This window comes from Myotis nattereri (genome assembly GCF_964212035.1).
Source record: "Myotis nattereri genome assembly, chromosome: 3".
NCBI classification, from domain to species: Eukaryota; Metazoa; Chordata; class Mammalia; order Chiroptera; family Vespertilionidae; genus Myotis; species Myotis nattereri.
In genome coordinates, this window is record NC_138077.1 from 200,305,631 (window position 1) to 200,326,134 (window position 20,504).

Here is a 20,504-nt window from a genome sequence, read left to right on the forward strand (position 1 = left end):
TGAGGGGTGGTGCTTTACACTTCATTTTCCCACCCCTCTTCTGCAGGACTACATTACCCCAGAGATCAGCCTGTACTCCGAGGAGGGTCTCAAGGGGGAGCAAGTGAAGCTAACCCAGTCCTTGGAGGACCCCCATAGCCTGAAGAGGCCCCTGCAGGTGGCATCTGCCACTGTCTCTGCAGGACTGTGAGTCTGGGCTGTTCTGGAATCCATTTATCATTCGCTGTGCTGGGTGCTGGGGACACATAAGCAAAAGGAGACAGTTCCTGGGCTCAAGAAGTGCTCAGTCTACTGGTGGGGACAGGGAAATAAGCAGATAGCGGCAGTTCAGGGTTCCAGGAGGGGGAGCACGGAGCTGTGGGAGCACAGAAAAGCACCCCACCAGCCTGAAGTCATGGAAGCCTTCCAGGAGGAGGGATGCCTCGCTGGGAGGAGTTGGCCCGGAAGAATAGGTCCCTGAGGGCAGGGGCTGTGCGTGTATAGTTCACTCAGAGTCCTTCCTGCCTGAAGCAGAGCCTGGCATGGGATAGAGGCCCCTAAATATTTGTTGACTGAATGAACAGGGGAAGAGTATCTCTAGAAACGGGAACAACACTTGCAAAGGCCCAGAGGTGAGAGATCTCAGCTTTGAAAATTCAGTCTGGTCAGAGGAAGCAGCCAACGGGGAGATGTGAGGCCCAGGAGGAAGGCAGAGGGGCAGACTGAAGGGCCTCTTTGTGCGGCTGGATTGTGTTGTGAGGCCAACAGGACATTACTGGGGAACTTTAAGCACGTCTGCGCATGAGAAAGAACTCTCCAGCTGCTGTGTGAAGTGAGGGAGGGCCAGGCCAGAGGAAGGGGCACGGATGGAGTGGCTACTGCTCGAGATGATGGGGGCCTGAAGTGTCCTCCAGAGTCCCCTTGACAGAGGCCTCTCCCTCAAAACCTCCTTCTTCTCTCTAAACCTTCCCTCCCATCCACCAGCCTGTATCCCTGGGTATCTGGGGTTCAGCCACCTCTCTGCCTTCCCCAGGTGGCTGCTGTACCCCAAACCCTTCTTTGAAGACACTCCCTGCATCCTGGAGCCTGGAGAGTACCCCACCTCCAAGGACTGGGGTACATCAGACCCCAGCGTGGGCTCCTTGAAACCCCTGAGTTTGGTAAGGAGTAGGTGGCCCCAAGTGGCCTTGTCCTGCAGTCTGAGGGAAGAGGCAGGGCCTGGGAGCTCCTACTGGGAATGGGATTGGAGGAGAGGTGGGGGGTTGGCCATTTTTAGGAGCCTCAGGATCAAGTAAATCTTAGGCCACCAGCCCCATCTGCCTTCCCCCACCTCTGGGCTGGTGGCCCAGCTCTGTCTCTTCTGCAGGGCTGCCCAAGAGTGGAGAAGCCAGGGGAGCCCAAGGTAAGAGTCTGGGTTTCTGGGTCAAAAAGGGCCTTTGGGTGGGTTGTGTGTATGTGTGTGGTGGCTTTTGCGGCCTGAACTGGAGGACAGGAGAGGAGGGTCCTGGGAGCCACAAGCTGGGGCTTGGAGGACGGAACCTGGTGGATTCACTGGGAAATGGCTTTTGATGTGTAAGAACCAGAGGTCAGAGAAGAGATGGGAGTTAGGGCCCGGAGCTCCGTGAGGGCGTGGGAGGGCCTGGCTAGGGGCGGATGCTGGGCAGAGCCCTCCTGGGCTGGCTGGGTGTGTGTGGGTCCAGGTCCCTCCCCACACCGACACCACCATCCCCTTCCCCCAGGCTGTGGTGTATGAGGCCCCAGGCTTTCAAGGCCAGAGCTGGGAAGTGAGCCGAGACATCTACAACCTCCAGCAGCCGGAGGACGGCCGCAGCCCCCGCCTGGCCTCTGTGGGGTCCCTGCGAGTTCTTGGAGGCTGGTGAGGACCCGGGACCCTTCCTTCTACCTTGTCCTCCCCGCTGGCCTCTGCCCCGGGAGCGGGGAGTGATCTGGGCCGCCTGGGAGTGGGGGCAGCTGTCTTACACATCCAGGGGCCTCCTGTGACGGTCTGTCTGCCTCCGCCCTCCCCAAGCTGGGTTGGCTATGAGAAGGAAGGCTTCCGGGGCCACCAGTACCTGCTGGAGGAGGGGGAATACCCTGATTGGTCACACTGGGGAGGCTATGACGAGGCGCTGACCTCCCTGCGGGTCATCCGGACGGTAAGCAAGGGCAACTGGGCCATCCCTCTGCTTCCAGCCACAGCCATGCCCTCCCCCCTGACCCCCTCTGCCCTCCACCCCTTCAATTTGTCGAGAGAAGAATCCATGTTCCATCTCCCTGCTCTCCGGAGCGCCGGAAGTGCTCCCCAGATCTAGTTCTCTCCCTCCTGCTGCTTTCCCCAGGCCACACTGGCCACCTCGTCCCAAAGTCCCTTGGGTCGCCTCCCTGAGGTCTGGTCACTCCCGGGGGTTCCGTGGGCGGGCGGGCGGGAGACGCCTGACTGTCCCGGGGGCCCAGGACTTCGCGGACCCGGCCGTGGTGCTGTTTGAGGCCGTGGACTTCGAGGGGCACAGCGCAGAGGTGAGCGAGGCGCTGCCGGACGTGCAGCTGGCGGGACACGGCCCGCACACGCAGGCGATCCACGTGCTCAGCGGCGTGTGAGTGACAGCGGGCGGGCCGGGGGCGGGCCAAGCGGGGGTGCGGCTCCGCCCCGCTGATCCCGCGCCCCGCCTCCCTGCAGGTGGGTGGCCTATCAGGAGGCGGGCTTCTCCGGGGAGCAGTACGTGCTGGAGAAGGGCGTGTACCGCAACTGCGACGACTGGGGCGCGGGCAACAGCGCCCTCGCCTCGCTTCAGCCGGTGCTGCAGGTGCGGTGGGAAGGCCGGGCCCGGGGAGGGTGGTGCTTGGAGTCTGGGAGGCGCCCACCTCAGCTCTGGTCCCGGAGGGACCCTGCTCGGAGCTGCGCGGAGGGGGCGGGGCCTCCGAGGAGGGCGGGGCTAATGCAGATTTCAAACTTGGGAGAGCTAAGGCTGGGATTGGGAATTTATTTTATTTTATTTTTTTATTTTCATTGATTTGAGAGAGGAAGGGAGAGGGAGATAGGGACATCAACGATGAGAGAGAATCATTGATCAGCTGCCTCCTGCATGCCCCCCACTGGGAATGGAGCCCGCAACCCAGGCATGTGCCCTGACCGGGAATCCAACCATGACCTCCTGGTTCATAGGTTGACACAGCCACTGAGCCACGCTAGCCCAGCTGGTGTTGGGGGTTTTGAAACCAGAGGAACTGAGGGTAGCGGCTGGTACCCTCCTTAAGTTCTGAAATTTTGGTCTCTCCCTTCAGGTCGAGGAGCAAAATCTGCACTTTATCTCTAAGGTGAGGAGCTGGTGGGGCCCTATGCCTCCTCTTCCCTCAATGCAAATCTCTCTCCCTGTTCCCCATTCAACCCGCTCACTCCAACGCCCCTCCTTCACTCTCATCTATTCCCATCTCTGCCCTCAGATTCAGCTTTTCTCAGGCCCCGACTTCCTGGGAGACCACATCTCCTTCGAGGATGACCAGGCCTCTCTGCCCGCCTCTTTCCAGCCCCAGTCCTGCCGAGTCCACGGTGGCAGGTGAGGATGTAGGAGAGGGTGAGGGAGGAGGCTTGGAGGTGCTGGGGGTGAGTGCAGAGAGAGACAAGAACGCTGCCCTGAAGCGTTTCACTCAGTTTGGAAATCCAGGCTGCAGGAAGAGGGCCTTAAAACTAGAGGCCTGGTGCACAAATTCGTGCACCAGTGGGGTTCCTCGGCCTGGCCTGCAGGATTGGGCCAAAACCAGCTCTCTGACATCCCCCAAGGGGTCCTGAATTGTGAGAGGGCACAGGCCAGGCTGAGGGACCCTACCAGTGCACTACTGGGGCCGGGGAGAGATGTGGGAGGTTGGCCAGCTGGGGAGGGACCGTGGGAGGGCTCCAGGGCGTGTCTGGCCTGTCTTGCTCAGTCCCAATCAGCCAGACCCCAGCATCAAGCTAACCAACCAGTTGGAGCATCTGCCACCTGGTGGTCAGTGCACATCATAGCAAGTGGTTGAATGGCCTTAGTATATCATTAGCATATTACACTTTGATTGGTTGAATGGACAACTGGACACTTAGCATATTAGGCTTTTATTATATAGGATGATGTCCTTACTCTGACTTCCTTAAAATTAGCTATTCTGTCCCAAAGCATTCAATCTTCAACAAAGCAAAATGAAGTTTTAATGGAAATGTAAAACTACTAGTTAGTATAGTATAAAGAACCCCAATCTTGTTTCATCTATCCTTCTGCCTTTTTTTATTTTTTAGTGGGGTATTTAAAATTCTAGGCCCAACATAAAATTTCACAGGTAAATACTTCCACATGTATCTCTAATAAGAAAGGACCCCTCCCTCATACACACATATAACCACAAGTTATTATAGCATCTAATAAAATTAACAATAATTAATATCTAATACCCAGTCCATGTTTAAATTTCTCCTGTTGTCTCAAACAATGCTTTTTAAACTTGGTTTGTTTTTCTCAGGATCCAAGCAAGATCCACACATTGCATTGGGCCAATTTGGTCTCTAGTGTATAACAAGCCCCCCTGCTCTTCATTTTGTTTTATACCATTTATTTGTTTGAACAAAACCCGTAATTTGCCCTGTACGTTTCCTATCATCTGTATTTGGCTGATTGCTTCCTCAGGGTGTCTTTTAACTTGTTCCTCTGTGCCGCACATTTCCTGTAAACTGGCAGATAGGGAGGCTTGATGAGACTGAGGCTGTCAGATGGCATTGTGTACTTCTCATTGCATAGCATCCCGAGACCTGTGTCTGCTTGTCCCACTTTTTTTTTTTTTTCTAAATTCTCACCTGAGAGTGGGAGAGGGAAAGATAGAAACATCGATGTGTCTCTCTCACATCGATTGGTTGCCTCCTGTATGAGCCCTGACCAGGACCCAGACCGGGGAGGAGCCCGCAACCGAGGTACATACCCTTCATGGGAATTGAGCTCGGGACCCTTCGGGCCGCAGCCTGATGTTCTATCCACTGAGCCAAACTGGCTAGGGCTGCTTATCCCACTTGTAAAGATATTAAGATCCCAACATCATAAGATTTCCCATTTCCCATTCACCTAATGGTTTTAGTATCCATTGATGAGATCTACTACTTCTTTAGAAGTTACAAAAAGATGGTTTTCTTTTTCCTTTTTGTTAATCCTCATCCTAGGATATATCCTCCCCCACCCTCATCCCCCCACCCCTGTTGATTTTTAGAGAGAGTGGAGGGGAGGGCGAAAGACAGAGAGAGAGGAACATCATGTGAGAGAGACACATCAATTGGTTGCCTCCTGCACGAGCCCCAGAGGGGATCTAGCCTCCAACTGAGGTATGTGCCCTTTACTGGAATTGAACCCGAGACCCTTCAGTCCGTGGGCCAGTGCTCTAACCACTGAACCAAACCAGTTAGGGCCAAATGATGATTTTCTAATTTTTGCTATGCTTTCTACATATTTTAGCTGGAATACTAAGAATTTCCCTTTTCATCTATTTGTTTACCTATACAAAAAAAGGCAGTTTGATTTTTCCCAAGGACAAATGTTCGCCCCTTTCTCTTGATACATTTTTAGAATAATTTCTGAATTGGTGCCCTAGCAACCTCCAAAGCTGACCAATGAAGACTTTTTTTAAAGTATCTCTGTGAACTCATGGGTTTTTATGTATTTGAAACACTTCAATCCATTGGAGTCACTGTTCTTTTGTGTGCTAAAATTGTTCCATTTCTGGCAAACGGGAACCCCTACAAATGGTCTCCTGGGTTCTTTTCATATGATCCCAATAGTTTTTAAAAAAATAACTTCCTTGTTTTTCTGATACAATAAGATGCTCCAGGGCAATTTTGCCTTCTTCCCCCTCCCCCAATTTGGAATCAGCCATTTCCCAAGGAACTCTGGCTCCTTTTAGTAGGAAATACTATTTAGATACCAAAATCTGCATGCTAAATGTTTTAAAATTATAATATTAATATTACTATTAACAGTGAATGCTGTTTGAGGTTTTTATGTGGTTCTTTTTGTCCTCAGGACATTCACCTGTATCCCATTCGGCATGTAAAAAATATTGTATTTTTTGCCAAAACTGGTTTGGCTCAGTGGATAGAGCGTCGGCTTGCGGACTGAAGGGTCCCAGGTTCGATTCCGGTCAAGGGCATGTACCTGGGTTGCGGGCACATCCCCGGTGGGAGATGTGCAGGAGGCAGCTGATCGATGTTTCTCTCTCATCGACGTTTCTAGCTCTCTATCTCTCTCCCTTCCTCTCTGTAAAAAATCAATAAAATATATTTTTTAAAAAAATATATTGTATTTTTAAGATATCTGAAATCATGTGTGGATTTTCTGATATAAAGTTAGGTTCATTTATTTTATATTTATTTTAATCTTTAGGAATATTTCATTTTTATTTAATTCTGTTTTTAATTACACAACATATTTACAGTGTTCCTGTCCTTTCTCTCTGAAATTAATAAATATATATTTAAATATCTTTTTAAAAAATATACTTTATTGATTTTTTAGAGAGAGCGGAAGGGAGTGGGATAGAGAGGTAGAAACATCAATGAGAGAGAAACTTCATCAATCAGCTGCCTCCTGCCTGCCCCCCACAGGAGATGGAGCCCGCAACCTGGGCATGTACCCTGACTGATGGCCTCTTGGTTCCACGTTCAACCGCTGAGCTACACAGGCCGGGCTACATTTAAATATCTTTAAAAAACAACAAGAACAAAAAAAAAAGACATCAGCTTCTGTCTCTGTCCCTGCCACCTTTCCCCCTCCCTCCCCTATAGAAGATTATTTTTGGTGTTTAGTTTACTCATTCATTGTTTCATTTTGAAGATATAAGTAAATATACATTCATAAATTTACGTAAAACTTTCTAAGTCACTTTATATATTTTTAAGAGATCATCCTCACTCCTTTTTACTGCTATATTATACTCCACATTCTTTTCTTTTTTAAAAATTGATTTCAGGGAGGAAGAGGGAGAGAGAGAGAAACATCAATGATGAGAGAGAATCATTGATTGGCTGCCCCCACATGCCCCACACTGGGGATTAAGTCCGCATGTGCCCTTGACCGGAATTGAACCTGGGACCCTTTAGTCCATAGGCTGACGCTCTATCCACTGAGCCAAACTGGCTAGGGCTCTACTCCACATTCTTAGTGTATTCAACCAATCCCCTACTGATGGGCATTTGGGCTGCCTCCACTTTTTGCCATTGCAAACAGTGCTGTAATGAGTGTTCGTGTTTGCACGTGTCATTTTATGTTTTTGGAGGGGGTCCTTGGATTGATTCCAAGAGATAAGATTACTGACTAATTGTATATACGGTTTTGCTTGATGTTACCAACTTTCCCTTCTTAGGGGCAGCATACCTTCAGCCAGTCCCTTTTAAAGTCTGACCTTAGTCACTGCTGCTGCCGTGCCTGTTCGTCCTTGGCTTCCCCTCGGTCAGGGGGTCACGATCAAGCCTGCATCCTCTCTGCCGTGTCTCGGGCCTGGGCAGGCTCAAATCCCCACCCACTCATGTCCCACCTCCCCTTCCCCAGCTGGATCCTGTTTGATGAGAACAACTTTGAGGGCGACCAGCACATTCTCTCCGAGGGCGAATTCCCCACTCTCACAGCCATGGGCTGTCTGGCCTCCGCAGCCCTGGGCTCCCTCAGGAAGGTGCCCCTGGTGAGTACCCCTGTTCAGTTCCAGGCAGTCCCTGAGGCAGGGGGTGCTGCTGGGGGTGTCCCAGGCCTCTTCTCACTGCATGGGCTGTTGGGGCTTGGATCCTGTCTTCCTCAGAACTTCCCCAGGTCCCCCTAACCCCAGGGCTTCAAAGCCAGCTCAGCTTACTAGAGATTTATCGAGTACCTGCCCAGATAGGTCCTGGGAACAACGACATAACTCAGGCACAGCCCCACCTTCAGGAAACCCAGGATCACAAGATGGCTCTGCTGTCGTGCGGGGAGCAGAGGGGTGGGTCAAGGCAGTGGGGTTAAGACAGTGTAATACTGTTATAAGACAGGGGTGGGTCACGACAGTAAGCCAGAATAAGTCACGATGTCCCGGGCCAGATGGAGAGAAGTGACATGGGCCCCATTAAAGAGCTCAAGTCTGTAGGACTTGGTGACCAGCCCTGGGTGGGCCAGCAGTGGCAGCACGAGCCGAGCAGCTGAGGTTTACTGAACACACACCGTGCTCAAAGCCCATGCTCCCGGCTTTTTCAAAAAGGCTTTTCAGCCGGCCGGCATGGCTCAGTGGTTGAGCGTCAGCCTATGGACAAGGGAGTCGCGGTTCGATTCCCAATCAGGGCCCATGCCCAGGTTGTGGGCTCGATCCCCAGGGTGGGCTGTGCAGGAGGCGGCTGATGAATGATTCTCTCATCGTTGAGGTTCTCCATACACTGTATACTGAAGCATCCAGTCCTCACCACACCCGATACGGTTTGTTACTATTCCCATCGCCCTTTTCCAGATGTGGAAACGGAGGCACCCAGAGGTCATGTGACTTGCTCCGGGTCACACAGCTGGTAACAGGCAGGGCCAGCTTCTCCCTGAGGCAGCCCGGCTCCTGAGTCCGAGTTCTTTACAACTGCTCTCTGGGCTCTGAAGGCAGATAGTCCTGGTTCTGAAGCCCGGCTCCGGGGGTTTAATCTTCTCCAGCCTCAGTTTCCCCCCGCTAAGCAGGGATGATAACAGCACCTACCTTATAGGGTTGTTGAGAAGTTAGAATGAGATCAGGTAAAGTGCCTAGCACAGAACCTGGGATAAGCCTCAAATATATGAGAACTACTATAATTAACGGTATTATTCGTATACTATTCTTAGAAGTGCCATTTACTGGGGAGAAGGGCTGAGGGGCATTGGGGGGCCTAGTCTGGCACATGCTATACCTGAGAGCCCAGCAGTGTGCAGGAGTCAGGAGCTCTGTGGGGTGCAGCTCAGGAGGGAAGAAGGCCTGAGTACCCATCTGGGAGTCAAGGGGCTGAGTCTGGGGCCAGGGCTGCCATGGTTTCAACCTTTCCCAATGCCCTGGACCCCCAGCACTTTTCAGAGCCCTCCATTTTTCTGTATGGACTGGAGTGCTTCGAGGGGAAGGAGATTGAGCTCAATGGAGAGGTGCGGAGTCTCCAAGCCCAGGGTTTCAACAACCACGTGCTGTCCGTGCGGATCCAGGGGGGCACGTGAGTGGGTTGTGGGGAGGCACAGAGGGTTGGGGGCTGTTAGTAAGTGAAGGCTGGTTCCAGGTTTCTTCCCTGAGGGGACTCAGCGGGTGGGCTCCCTCCCAGCCAGGAGGGAGGGAGAGGTGGATTGAGGAGGGTCATTGATTCTCAGGCTGGGACCCCAGCCCAGGGGGGAAGGGGCTCTTCAGGACCCTCCTCTGCCCTGCAAACCTCAATCTACTTCCCAGCCTCCCTCTCTCACCTCGGGACCCGAACCCCAGGCAGAGGAGTCCCAGCAGCAGAGAAAGGGAGGTGGAGAAAGTTCTGACATTCGTGCCTTCTCCTCCCCCTTTCTGTCTGTCTGTCTGTCTGTCTCTGGCACTTGCTGGGCCCAGCTGGGTGCTGTGTGAACACGGCGACTTCCGGGGCCGCCAGTGGCTGGTGGGCAGTTGCGAGATCACGAACTGGCTGACCTACAGCGGGACCCAGAGGGTGGGCTCCCTCTACCCCATCAAGCAGGTGGGTAGCACGCCAGGTTGAGTGTGTCCATGACGGCCTGTCTGGGGGTGTGTCTATCTGTGTATTTCCCACACTCAGCATTTGTGTGCTTTTGTCACAATTTCGCCATGTCGTCCTTCCTCTTGAACTATTATCTACTTAATATTTTTTTTTCTAAATCAGCACCATTTTTTCCTACTCTGTCCTTATCCTAAGAAATAATAGTCATAAAATCATGAGTTTAATGTGGATGGGTGATTTTTCATTAATAGGAAATATAATAAATACATTACCACTAAAAAATTTTTTTACTGCCATTAAATTTTTTAAAAATATATTTTATTGATTTTTTACAGAGAGGGAGAGGAATAGAGAATTAGAAACATCGATTCAGCTGCCTCTTGCATGCCCCCTACTGGGGATGTGCCCGCAACCCAGGTACATGCCCTTGACTGGAATCGAACCTGAGACCCTTCAGTCCGCAGGCCGACGCTCTATCCGCTGAGCCAAAAACCAGCTAGGACCAAATTTTTTTTTAGAATATATTTTTATTGATTTCAGAGAGGAAGGGAGAGGGAGAGAGAGATAGAAACATCAATGATGAGAAAGAATCATTGATCGGCTGCCTCCTGTACGCCCCCAACTGGGGATTGAGCCCGCAACGTGGACATGTGCCCTTGACCGGAGTCGAACTCAGGACCCTTTAGTCTGTTGGCTGAAGCTCTATCCACTGAGCCAAACCAGCTAGGGCTGCCATTAAATTTTTAACCATAAGTTTATCCATGTAGGACTAAAAATTATCTCACGTAGTCCGCACACCTCACTTTGGGCAGCACTGATTCCCCAGGTCTGGCCATGTGTCTGATTTCTTACATGTGCGTTAATGCGGAGGCCGGGCCCTGGGTTCTGTGTGTGTGTGCATGTGCTGTCTGAGGGTGTTTCTGTGTCTGTGCAGTCATTTGTGTCCGTGTGTCTGTCGGTGACCTGTGGTGTGTGTGTTTATGATGACACGTGCCTGTGGCACTGTTGAGAGTGCGTGTGTCTTTGTGCGGGGATATTGTGTGGTCCCCACATTCACAGACTCTTAGAACACCAGTGCTAGAAGAAATCCGGAGACTCTCTCCAATGCCCGCATTTTGCAGGTGGGGAAAGAAAGGCCCAGAGAAGTGGGCAGGATTTGCTCTGCAATCTTGGGCAAGTACTGTACTTGCATGGACCTCAGTTTCCTCATCTGTAAAATGGGGGTCATACATACGATGGAGTCGGTTTGAGGACTGAAGAAAAATAATGTACGTTAAGTCCTTAGTACAGTGCTTGAGTGGGTAAACACCCAGCAGACACTAGCTGTGATTCTTATTCCTGTCACGGCCATCACCAAAATCCAAGGTCCCCCCCGATTTGAGGCAGAGCCTGACCTGATAACTGACAGGGCAGTGTCTGCGCCCATGGTTCCTCTTTAGTGGGGGCGTGTGTGCACTTCTGAATACCTACATGCATCCATCCTGTTAGCAAACACAAGTGCCTGGTGCGGAGTAGGCTGGGGGACCCGTGCATCAGTTAGGATGTGTGAGTCTGCATGGCTCTGAGTATCTGTGTGTTTGTCTCTGCTGCAAACTTCTGGGCAACCACGTGGACCTTGGGTGTATCCGCCAGCGTGTCCCTCTGCACACGTCTGTGGGTATCTGTGGACATGGGACTATATGGGTGTGGATGTGTGCTCCGGATGGGGCTTTGGATTTTGTGTGGGAAACAAGGGGAGACGTAAAGGTGGGCCAAGGGTGGTTTAGGGGCAGGAATGAGGGCTTTGGCAGTTGGGATACTGGAGGGTCCAGAATTATGGGTGTTGGGAGCCCAGGGGGAGCATCTCTGCCCTGGGAGCCCTGACTCTCAGCCCCCTCCACTCCCCAGCGCCGGGCTTATTTCCGCCTCTGGAATGTGGCACTGGAGGGGTTCCTGGCAGTGCCAGACCACGTGGAAGACATGAAGGCGGGCCGTGTGGTGGTTGCTGAACCTGGAGCTGGAGGTAGCTGCATCTGGTACTACGAAGATGGGCTGCTGAAGAACCAGGTACTGGTTTGGTGGCTGAGACAAGGACACCAGGGCCCCCGGCATTCACAGACTCACCGTGGGGAGTGCCAGCCCAGTCCGTAACAGGACCCCCCCGGGGTCGGGGAGACACACACTCAGACACCAAGACCCTGGGGAGTGGAGAATGCAGGCTGTGCATCTACCTCTGGGCAATTTATCCTCTTCTCTGGGCCTCGGTCCCTCATCTGCAAAACAAGGGCATTGAACCAGATGCTTCTAAGGGACTTCCCAGCTCTGACGTCCTGTGACAGAACTTGGATCCTAGTAATAACGATAGATTCACTCCACAAACATTTCCTGAGCACCTGTTACGTACCAGGCCTTGTTCTAGGTGCTGGCAATACAGCGTTGAGAACACAGAAACGACGCTTGCCCTCCTGAAGCGTACATCCTCGTGGGGAGTGGCAGAAACAACTTAAATGAGTAAAATATTTTAGCATCTTAGAGGATGCAACAGAACAGCGATTTTCAACCTTTTCATCTCATGGCACAGCATAAGCTAATTACTAAAATTCTGTGGCACACCAAAAAATATGTTTTGCTGATCTGACAAAAAATAGATATCATTTTGATTGATTTACCAACAAATAATAATAATAGTAATTACCTATCCTTTTTGCTCCAAAGTGACTTTTAAAAAAACAACAACACAGGTGCCTATACTTGTATATAAGGGTTTCTGGTATCAAGAATTGGCCAATCGAAGGCAACCTAATTATGTGGCCTGACCAATAAGATGCAACTCTATTATATGATCTATATATTTATGGTTTAAGGCAGGGCATTCACACCAGACGGCTATTGCTGTGTTGGCTTTGTCATTTTTTATTTGACAACCTAAGGGAAAAGAGGTCAGTGCCCCTGACTAAATAGTCAGGTATTGCATGCTTTAAAAATTCTTGCGACACACTGGTTGAAAATTGCTGCAATCGAGAAAAAAATAAATGAATAAAAGGAATAGAAAATATTGGCAGCTCTGACAAGGAGAGCCCTTTCTGGGATGATGACGTTCGAAGGAGGCAGCCATGCAGGTACCTGAGGGAAGAGTGTTCCAAGTAGAGGGAACTGTAAGTGCAAAGGCCCTGAGGTAGGAACATGCCTGGCATTTTCTAGGACCAGCAAGGCCGCCTGAATGACTAGAGTGAAGTGAGTGGAGAAAGGAGTAGCAGATGGTATCAGAAAGGGTATGGGAGTGCAGGTCCTTACAGGCTATTAAAGGGTTTGTCTTTGAGTTAGAATGAAAGGGAACACTATACACCAGGTGCCATGCGAAGCCCTTCACATGCACACCTCTTTAATCCTTAGGGCGGCGGTTCTCAGCCTGTGGGTCGCGACCCCTTTGGCGGTCGCACGACCCTTTCACAGGGGTCGCCTAAGACCATCCTGCATAGCAGGTATTTACATTACGATTCATAACAGCAGCAACATTACAGTTATGAAGTAGCCACGAAAATAATTTTATGGTTGGGTCACAACATGAGGAACTGTATTTAAAGGGCCAGAAGGTTGAGAGCCACTGCCTTAAAGAGTACTATGGGCAGCTTCTATTTTACCATCCGTTTTACAGGGTAGGAAAGCTGAGTACAGAGAATTTAAGTAAGTGGCTGAAAGTCACACAGCCCATCAGTGTGTCTGTGGAGGCTTGTCTGATGCTAAAGCCTGTGTTTTGGGAGGCAGTCGTGGAAGGTTTCCTGGAAGAACGAGTATTTGTCCAGCCCTTTTATGATTTCTCACCTTCACAACAACCAGCACTCAGGGATTCCCATCTCCAAGGAAACCAACGTTTAGGAGGATTAAGAGATTTGCCCATGGTCACAATCCATAAGGATGTAAAGCGGAGTGTGCCGGGGTGTCCTTCTCTGGTGGGGTCCCTGTGGAGAGGAGCAGTGCCTGATGACCTCCTGGGGCCTCAGGTGGCCCCCACCATGAGCCTGCAGGTGATTGGGCCCCCCAGCGCAGGCTCCAAGGTGGTGCTGTGGGCCGAGAGCCGCCTGCCCCGTCAGACATGGAGCATCAACGACTTGGGCCACATCTGCAGCCAGATGTTTGACGGTCGGATCCTGGATGTGAAGGGTAAGGTGGGGATGTGTGCGGGAGAAGGCACCTGCGGGCAGCGGAGTCCCCAGCTTGCTCTGACCATCTGTCTCCCCACCTCTTGCTCCTCCCCAGGTGGCCGGGGCTACGACCGGGACCATGTGGTGCTGTGGGAGCCGACCAAGGACAGGCTTTCCCAGATCTGGACTGTTCATGTGCTTTGACACCCCACCCTCCCAGGCCTGGAGGCTTTCTCCAGGATGAAATGTTTTTATAAGTGTTTGTTGCTATTGTTGTTGTGTAACATGAGTTGTTTTCTAATAGCCTCCTGGGTAGCCTCGTCTCTGTGCACTTGGTACTTGGGAGTGGGGTGAGGATTCCTTCACCTGCCTGGGTCACCCTGCATCCAGGCTGACTTCTTCCCTCCCAGCTTGCCTGGGGCTCAAATGTAAGGCCTCCCTCTGCCACCAGAGGGAGCCCTGTGTCCAGACTTACTAACTGGTGCGTGTGGACTTTTAAGCAGTTACCCCAAACGAGGTGTGCGGAGAACCTGCTCTGAGCCAGGTCTGGCACCCCTCTCACTTAGTGGGAACATGCATGGGGCTTTTGATGCCCCCCCCCACCCCCCATGGGGAGCACAACGACCAATTTACTTTTAAACAAGAAAGGAACTAAGGAAATGTGTGCCTGTGTGTGAGACGCAGGGGCTGTGGGGACACACAGGCACCAGCCCCTTGGCCCCGCCCTCAGGGAGTTCACAGGTCCAGGGGAGGATTCTGATGAGGAAATGTCAGGACTCTGCAAGGTGATCCCACGGGGAGGAGCCTCAGCATTTGGACTCTGGATCGGGGAAGTGGGGTGGGAGCTCCCTGGCACCACCTCCTGCTGATGGGGGCTTGAGTGGCTCCTCGGTGCAGTTGCAGACCTGGCGTTTGGGCCCCCCTGATGTCAATGACCACGCACAGGCCCCAGCTCCAGGTACAGGACAACTTTATTGACCCCCAGCTGGGTGATGCTAACACCTCCACATCAGTATCTCCCTGTGAAGGCCATTGCCCCCCAAGGAACTTTCTGTCAATTTCCACAACTGGTGGTCTCTGGTCTCAACCCCTCCCGAGGACTGGGGATGGGGAGTTTCTCTTGCCATGTCTCAGAGGACACAGGGTTGGGGCTGATGCCTGACGCCTCAGCTGAGGTGGAGGAGCTGGAGGAGGGTGTTGGTCAAGAAGATAAGGACACCGCCACTGCCCAGGCTGCTGAGCGCTGGGGCCCCGCCCTTGATTTTCTTGGTGCCGAAGGTGGTGGTGGTAGGCCTGGTAGTGGAGGTGGCGGCGGCGGCGGCAGCGGTGGTGGTGGTGGAGGCGGAGGAGGCGGGGGAGGCGGTGGAAGTGGTCGGTGCGGAAATGTTTTGCAAGATTCCGCTTTGTATCTGCAAGAGAAGTGGGGCGAGCTCAGGGGGCTTTTGAATCTCATGTTTGTTTAGAGACATATCCCCCACCCAATACAAGAGTCTTCACTTCTCTGTCCCATGATGATGACGTCTGCCACCAGTTCCCATGGAGACGATTGGCTGCTTCCTGCCTTGACACAGTCCCTAGCCCAGGGGTCCTCAAACTTTTTAAACAGGGGGCCAGTTCACTGTCCCTCAGACCGTTGGAGGGCCGGACTATAGTTTAAAAAAGAAACTATGAACAAATTCCTGTGCACACTGCCCATATCTTATTTTGAAGTAAAAAAAACAAAACGGGAACAAATACAATATTTGTATTTGCATGTGGCCCGCGGGCCGTAGTTTGAGGACCCCTGCCCTAGCCCACCTCCCACAGAACCTTCCTGTCATCTCCAGACCACCAGCTCCTCCAGCATGTGGAAGACAGGGGAGGCTGTGGCCCCCGGCCCCTGAGCTTACCAGTTGGGCCAGAGGCTTAACCTATCTGAGCCTCAGTTTCCTCATATTCTGAATGGAGAGAAGAGCACATTACAGTTGGGAGTTGGGGGGGGGGGGTCACATGGGAAGGCACCTGGCAAAGTGTGGGTGGGTGGATGGAAAGATGGAGAGAGTACAATTTCCTCCCTGAGGACATGGCCAGATGGTGATCACACTGTTCTCAATGCTTGACCAAGCTGCAGCTAAAGTTGCTCTTGATGGAGATTAAGCTGTTTTTGATGGTGCTCAAGCTGTTCTTGATGCCTGATCAAGCTGCTCTTGATCAAGAACTTGATGGCTCCCAGCTCTTACGCTGACTGGAGCCCTCCGGGCATGGGATGCTGCTGAAGCTGCCTCCAGGAACAGCAGCTGGTTTTGAGACTTCGCCTGTTTCTGGAGTGCATGATTTCTACCTTCTCTACATTCAGAACACCTAGGCTTCTCTCCCTGGGGGTTCCCTGCCTCCTCCAGAAAGGCTGAGGTTCCACACAAACATTTCCTGGCCCCTTCTAATAAGACCATTGCCCCAGGTTCCTTGTGGGTTGATGCCCCCCTCACTCGGGGCTGTCTTCCCAGGCCTCTAAATTCACCCTGATTTCACAGCGCCCCTTGGGTGCTCCCGTGTTCCTGGCACCCTGAGTGCTCCCAGCCTCAGTTACAGGCTTCTGTCCGGGGGCAGCCTCAGGTAGTCTGAACACAGCCAGAGGGCTGGAAGGCTGGAGCCACACCCCCGTCGTCTTTGGTTTGCCTGCTGGAGCCTTTCTGCCTCTGTTCTCACGGGAGAAGACGGGGTGCCCAGGGGTCTGTGTCCCTTCCTCCAATGCAGGCAGGTCTGGTGAATCTCGGGCAGTGGTGCCAAGGGCTGGGCGCTGCTCTTACCTGAATCATAATCAGGAAGCTGATGGTAAATAGGAGGAAGTAGAAGCCCTTCATCTTGGGAGGATCTTGGTAGCAGCTTTTGGAAATGAGCACGGGGCTGTCTGCAGGCTCCTTTTGGCTGGGCTGTTTTTGAACAGAGAGGCGGGGTGAAGGGGAGAGGAAGGAGGGCCTATGGAGTGGGGTGTTGCTTCCTTTACAGATTTCAGGGTTGAGGACACTGGGCCCTGGCTGATGTTGCATTCTGGGACCCAGACAACTCCCAAGGGGTGGGAGGTAGACAAACAAGGGGCAGCTGTGGGGCAGTACACAGGGCCCCGGGCTTGGAGTAATGCCTACTGGGGATTGAATCTTGGTTTAATTATCTATCAACTCTGCAACCCTAGGCCAGAAACTGTACCTTTCTGAGCTTTTAACAAAAGAACAACCATGGGATTAAGTGCAATATAACCCATTTAAATGTGTGAACACATAGTAAATAGTATATAATTTTTTTAAAAAAAATCCCTAGCTGGTTTGGCTCAATGGAGAGAGCAACAAGGTACATGCCCTTGACCAGAATCGAACCTGGGACCCTTCAGTCCACAGAACTTTATTTCTGCTCTGGCTGGTTTGGCTCAATGGATAGAGCGTCAGCCTGCGGACTGAAGGGTCCCAGGTTCAATTCTGGTCAAGGGCATGTACCTTGTTGCAGGCTCCTCCCCGGCCACGCAGGCAAGAGGCAAGCAATTGATGTGTTTCTCTCACATTGATATTTCTCCCTGTCTTTCCCTCTCTCTAAAAAATCAATGGAAATTTTTTTTAAAAAATCAATGGAAAAATATCCTCAGGTGAGGATTAAAAATAAAAATACTAAGATTGGGGCAGGGTACAGAAGCTACAAGAGAACGGGTTGGGATAGAATTAGGTTTCGCGGTAAGGTTGCATGTGGCTCCATAGGTTCAGAACATTCATATTTGGGGCTGGGGGTGGGATAGTAGATTTCTGTGTAAACCAAGGAGCACCGTATCAGTAATCTGGGCGTCTAGCTTCTAGTAGGCCCGTTTCCTTTCAGCCTCATAGCTCTCATTTCAACTAGGAAGACTATAATGATTATTTTGGAAGTTTCTTCAGACCTAGTATTTTGTGATTTGGGTAAAGAATATAGCAGATGGGTTGTTTGTGTCAATCTAGGATGGATGGAAGGGGGGTTAGTGGAGGGGCAAGCAGGTAACGAAACTTACTTGTCCCACTGACTTGTCCCACGTAATAAATGGTAGAGCTAGTCTCATTTGAACTTGAATCCAGGTCTGTCTGAAGCCACATTCGTGTATGTAACCTATGGGGCTGCCCAGAAGTCTCGATTCCCTGTCCCTTTCCATCCTGGAGGATCTAGATGTTGGCTCTGAAGGCCAGCTCTAACCTCACCTACTCTTTTCTTAGTCTGTTTTGTGCCTAATTTGCATACCAAATAGTAAAAGAAAAACCCCTCTCACTTCCCTTTGGGCCTCCTGTTGCAAACCTCCTGTCGCAAGCCTCGGAAAAACCTGAGTAGGACCTTAGGGGCCTCTAGCCCTGGCTAACAAGAACTGAGAATCCACTGGTGAGAGGAAGTCACGAAGTGCAGAGCGAGGGGGCAGAGCTTTCTACAAATGCATGGGACGAGAGGTAGAAAAACTATAGTTCAAGACCCACCAAGAAAAGGTAAATTCCCTCACTCCCAACTAGGCTTTGGGTTGGGACCATGAAAGATTACATCTGAGGAGTGAGAGTGAATAGGAAACAACTGCCCAGCCCTCACAGAAATGATAATACAAACAATTACATGGAAGATCCAGATCATGGAATTATCAACTAAACTCTCAAAGAGCAATGCTTGGTATATTCAAAGATAGATAAGACAAGACTGAGAACTGGAAATTGCAGAGAGGAACCAAATGGGATTTCTAGAACATAAAAATACAATAATAGAAATTAAGAACTCAGTAACCAGGTTTAACATCAGATTGGACACAAATGAAGAGAGAAGTAGTGAAGTGGAAGCTAGATAGAAAATATTACAGCATCATATATTTCTTAAGTGCCTACCATGGTTCAGGTACTGGTCTAGGCAATGGGTATATAGACGTGAACAAAAAGGCAGAGTTCCTGCGCTTATGGAACTGACGCTCAAACGGGGGGAGACAAATAAAAAATTATGGCAATTTGGGTTTCAATAAACGCTATGAAGAAGTCAAGAGGGCAATGTGAGGAAAGAGAAATGAGAGAACATATTCTAGGTAAATGTTTGGGAAAGACTACTCAGAGTAAGTGTGTTGAGACCTGCAGAACAAGAGGGACCTAAGCATGCAAAACACTCAGCCCACTCCCTGTCCCAGTTTCACAGTGTTCTTTGATGACTGTCCCCAAGGCCCATCACAGTTCCACAAAGGGCAGGTGCTTGATGTGTCCTTGAGCTCAGTGATGGAATGGAATACTGCAAGCGTGAAGGGAGGGGAAGGGGGTTGCAGCATATCTTACAGGATGATCTGCTTGCATTTTTTATCCCCACTGAAAGAGGGCTGTGGTCCAATGGCGCACACAGAGCTCTTCGAGGTAAATCTTCATCCAGCTGTCTGTTCATTCATCCATTTCAGGCAATTTATTGATACCTACTGTGTGTCAGGCAAGATGAATTGAGTGAGAGTCCCTTCCCTGAGGAGTTCACAGTCCACGAGGGAGACACATAGTGAAAAAAATCACAAACCTGAATAAGAAATGCTCTAATGGCCGCAGGACTATTAGGATGTAGAGTGTAATTCTGCTTGGGGGGAGTGGGAGTATTCATGGAGGAGGGAACATTTGAGCTAGTTCTTTTTTTAAAATTTAAATATATTTTATTGATTTTTTTTTTTTTTTTTTTTTTTTTACAGAGAGGAAGGGAGAGAGATAAAGAGTTAGAAACACCGATGAGAGAGAAACACCAATCAGCTGCCTTCTGCACACCTCCTACTGAGGATGTGCCTGCAACCAAGGTACATGCCCTTGACTGGAATCGAACCTGGGACCTTTCAGTCCACAGGCCGATGCTCTATCCACTGAGCCAAACCAGTGAGGGCTTGAGCTAGTTCTTGAAGGACTGAGGAGGACTTTCCCAAGGGGAAAAAGCAAAGGAGGATATTCCCACTGGACGAAGAGGCCTGAACATAGCATGATCGTTTCTGGAACATTGGGAAGGATGGAGGGCAGAACTCATAATATGAAGGCCTGAAATGTCATGCTAAAGGAGGGATTGACCCAAGGGGGCAGTGATGTGAGTGAAGAAGGGGAGGAAGGTGGGAGAGAGAGCTGTTTATTCTGAGGAAATGCATGAACTTAGAGAACCTGTCTGTCCTTTATTCACTTTTACCTCCTAAGCTGCTAGGTCCCAATAAACTCTTCAGTCCCAAAGGGGTCATGACTGATAAGGGTCTTTCAGGAAATGACCTAAAAGCAAAGTGGATTATGTTTATTCTCAAGAGTAGAAACTTCTCACTCCAGGGCCGGGATCTCCTACAGGTGGGAAAACAGGCCTGGAAAGATCCTCATTTAGGACCTCCCTTCTCCCAGTCCAGGACCTCTCTACCATTGTCAGGCAGTGGGCATCCACTGTGGGGCGGAACCAAGAAGAGGCCAGTGGCCACCATCCCAGAGGTCAAGGGATGAACTTGGAAGCTGGACAGATTGACCTCCAGTGTCCTCCCAAAACTCCAATCTGCTGTGAGCCCAGAGACCACGGAAAGATATTCAGAACCCTTTACATTGGGGAATAGAGAACTACAGGTCAGACTAATAAATATTAGATGAGGTCAGACTCTTTTGTTTCCTTAACTTTGTTTTTGGGAAACACCTTTTTAACCATAATAATGTGGCAAGGTCATGGTAAATTCAGTTTACACAGTAATCCTGTGAAGCAGGTTTTTATTAGAATCTCTATTACAGATACAG

The 20,504-nt window shown here is 50.7% G+C and overlaps 2 protein-coding genes across 2 annotated transcripts in view; one reads left to right on the forward strand and one right to left on the reverse strand.

Annotated features, from left to right (window-relative positions):
- Positions 1–13,980, forward strand: part of CRYBG2 (crystallin beta-gamma domain containing 2) — a gene marked incomplete at both ends in the record, with an annotated part of 28,922 nt that extends 14,942 nt beyond the window's left edge. Inside the window, 15 exons of the mRNA XM_081087199.1 lie at positions 47–186; positions 1,013–1,139; positions 1,346–1,381; positions 1,719–1,855; positions 2,009–2,135; positions 2,434–2,573; positions 2,657–2,783; positions 3,262–3,294; positions 3,421–3,533; positions 7,533–7,662; positions 9,018–9,157; positions 9,532–9,655; positions 11,543–11,701; positions 13,636–13,795; positions 13,892–13,980. Of these exons, the coding sequence (XP_080943325.1) occupies positions 47–186; positions 1,013–1,139; positions 1,346–1,381; positions 1,719–1,855; positions 2,009–2,135; positions 2,434–2,573; positions 2,657–2,783; positions 3,262–3,294; positions 3,421–3,533; positions 7,533–7,662; positions 9,018–9,157; positions 9,532–9,655; positions 11,543–11,701; positions 13,636–13,795; positions 13,892–13,980 (1,782 nt within the window). The remainder of the gene's footprint in view (positions 1–46; positions 187–1,012; positions 1,140–1,345; positions 1,382–1,718; positions 1,856–2,008; positions 2,136–2,433; positions 2,574–2,656; positions 2,784–3,261; positions 3,295–3,420; positions 3,534–7,532; positions 7,663–9,017; positions 9,158–9,531; positions 9,656–11,542; positions 11,702–13,635; positions 13,796–13,891) is intronic.
- A 750-nt stretch (positions 13,981–14,730) lies between these two features.
- On the reverse strand, positions 14,731–16,626 carry CD52 (CD52 molecule). Its single transcript, XM_081087219.1, has 2 exons — positions 16,563–16,626; positions 14,731–15,185 (listed from the first exon to the last, which is right to left on the reverse strand). The coding sequence occupies exons 1-2, from the start codon at positions 16,614–16,616 to the stop codon at positions 14,943–14,945; spliced, it is 297 nt and encodes a 98-aa protein (XP_080943345.1). The 5' UTR covers positions 16,617–16,626; the 3' UTR covers positions 14,731–14,942.
- Positions 16,627–20,504: the final 3,878 nt, after the last annotated feature.

What these genes read in the sequence shown, in the direction of transcription:
- CD52 (XM_081087219.1), bottom strand. Translation starts at nt 16,616, where the DNA reads ATGAAGGGCTTCTACTTCCTCCTATTTACCATCAGCTTCCTGATTATG. An exon ending in GCTTCCTGATTATGATTCAG is followed by an intron (nt 15,186 to 16,562) that starts GTAAGAGCAGCG and finishes CTTCTCTTGCAG; the next exon opens with ATACAAAGCGGAATCTTGCA.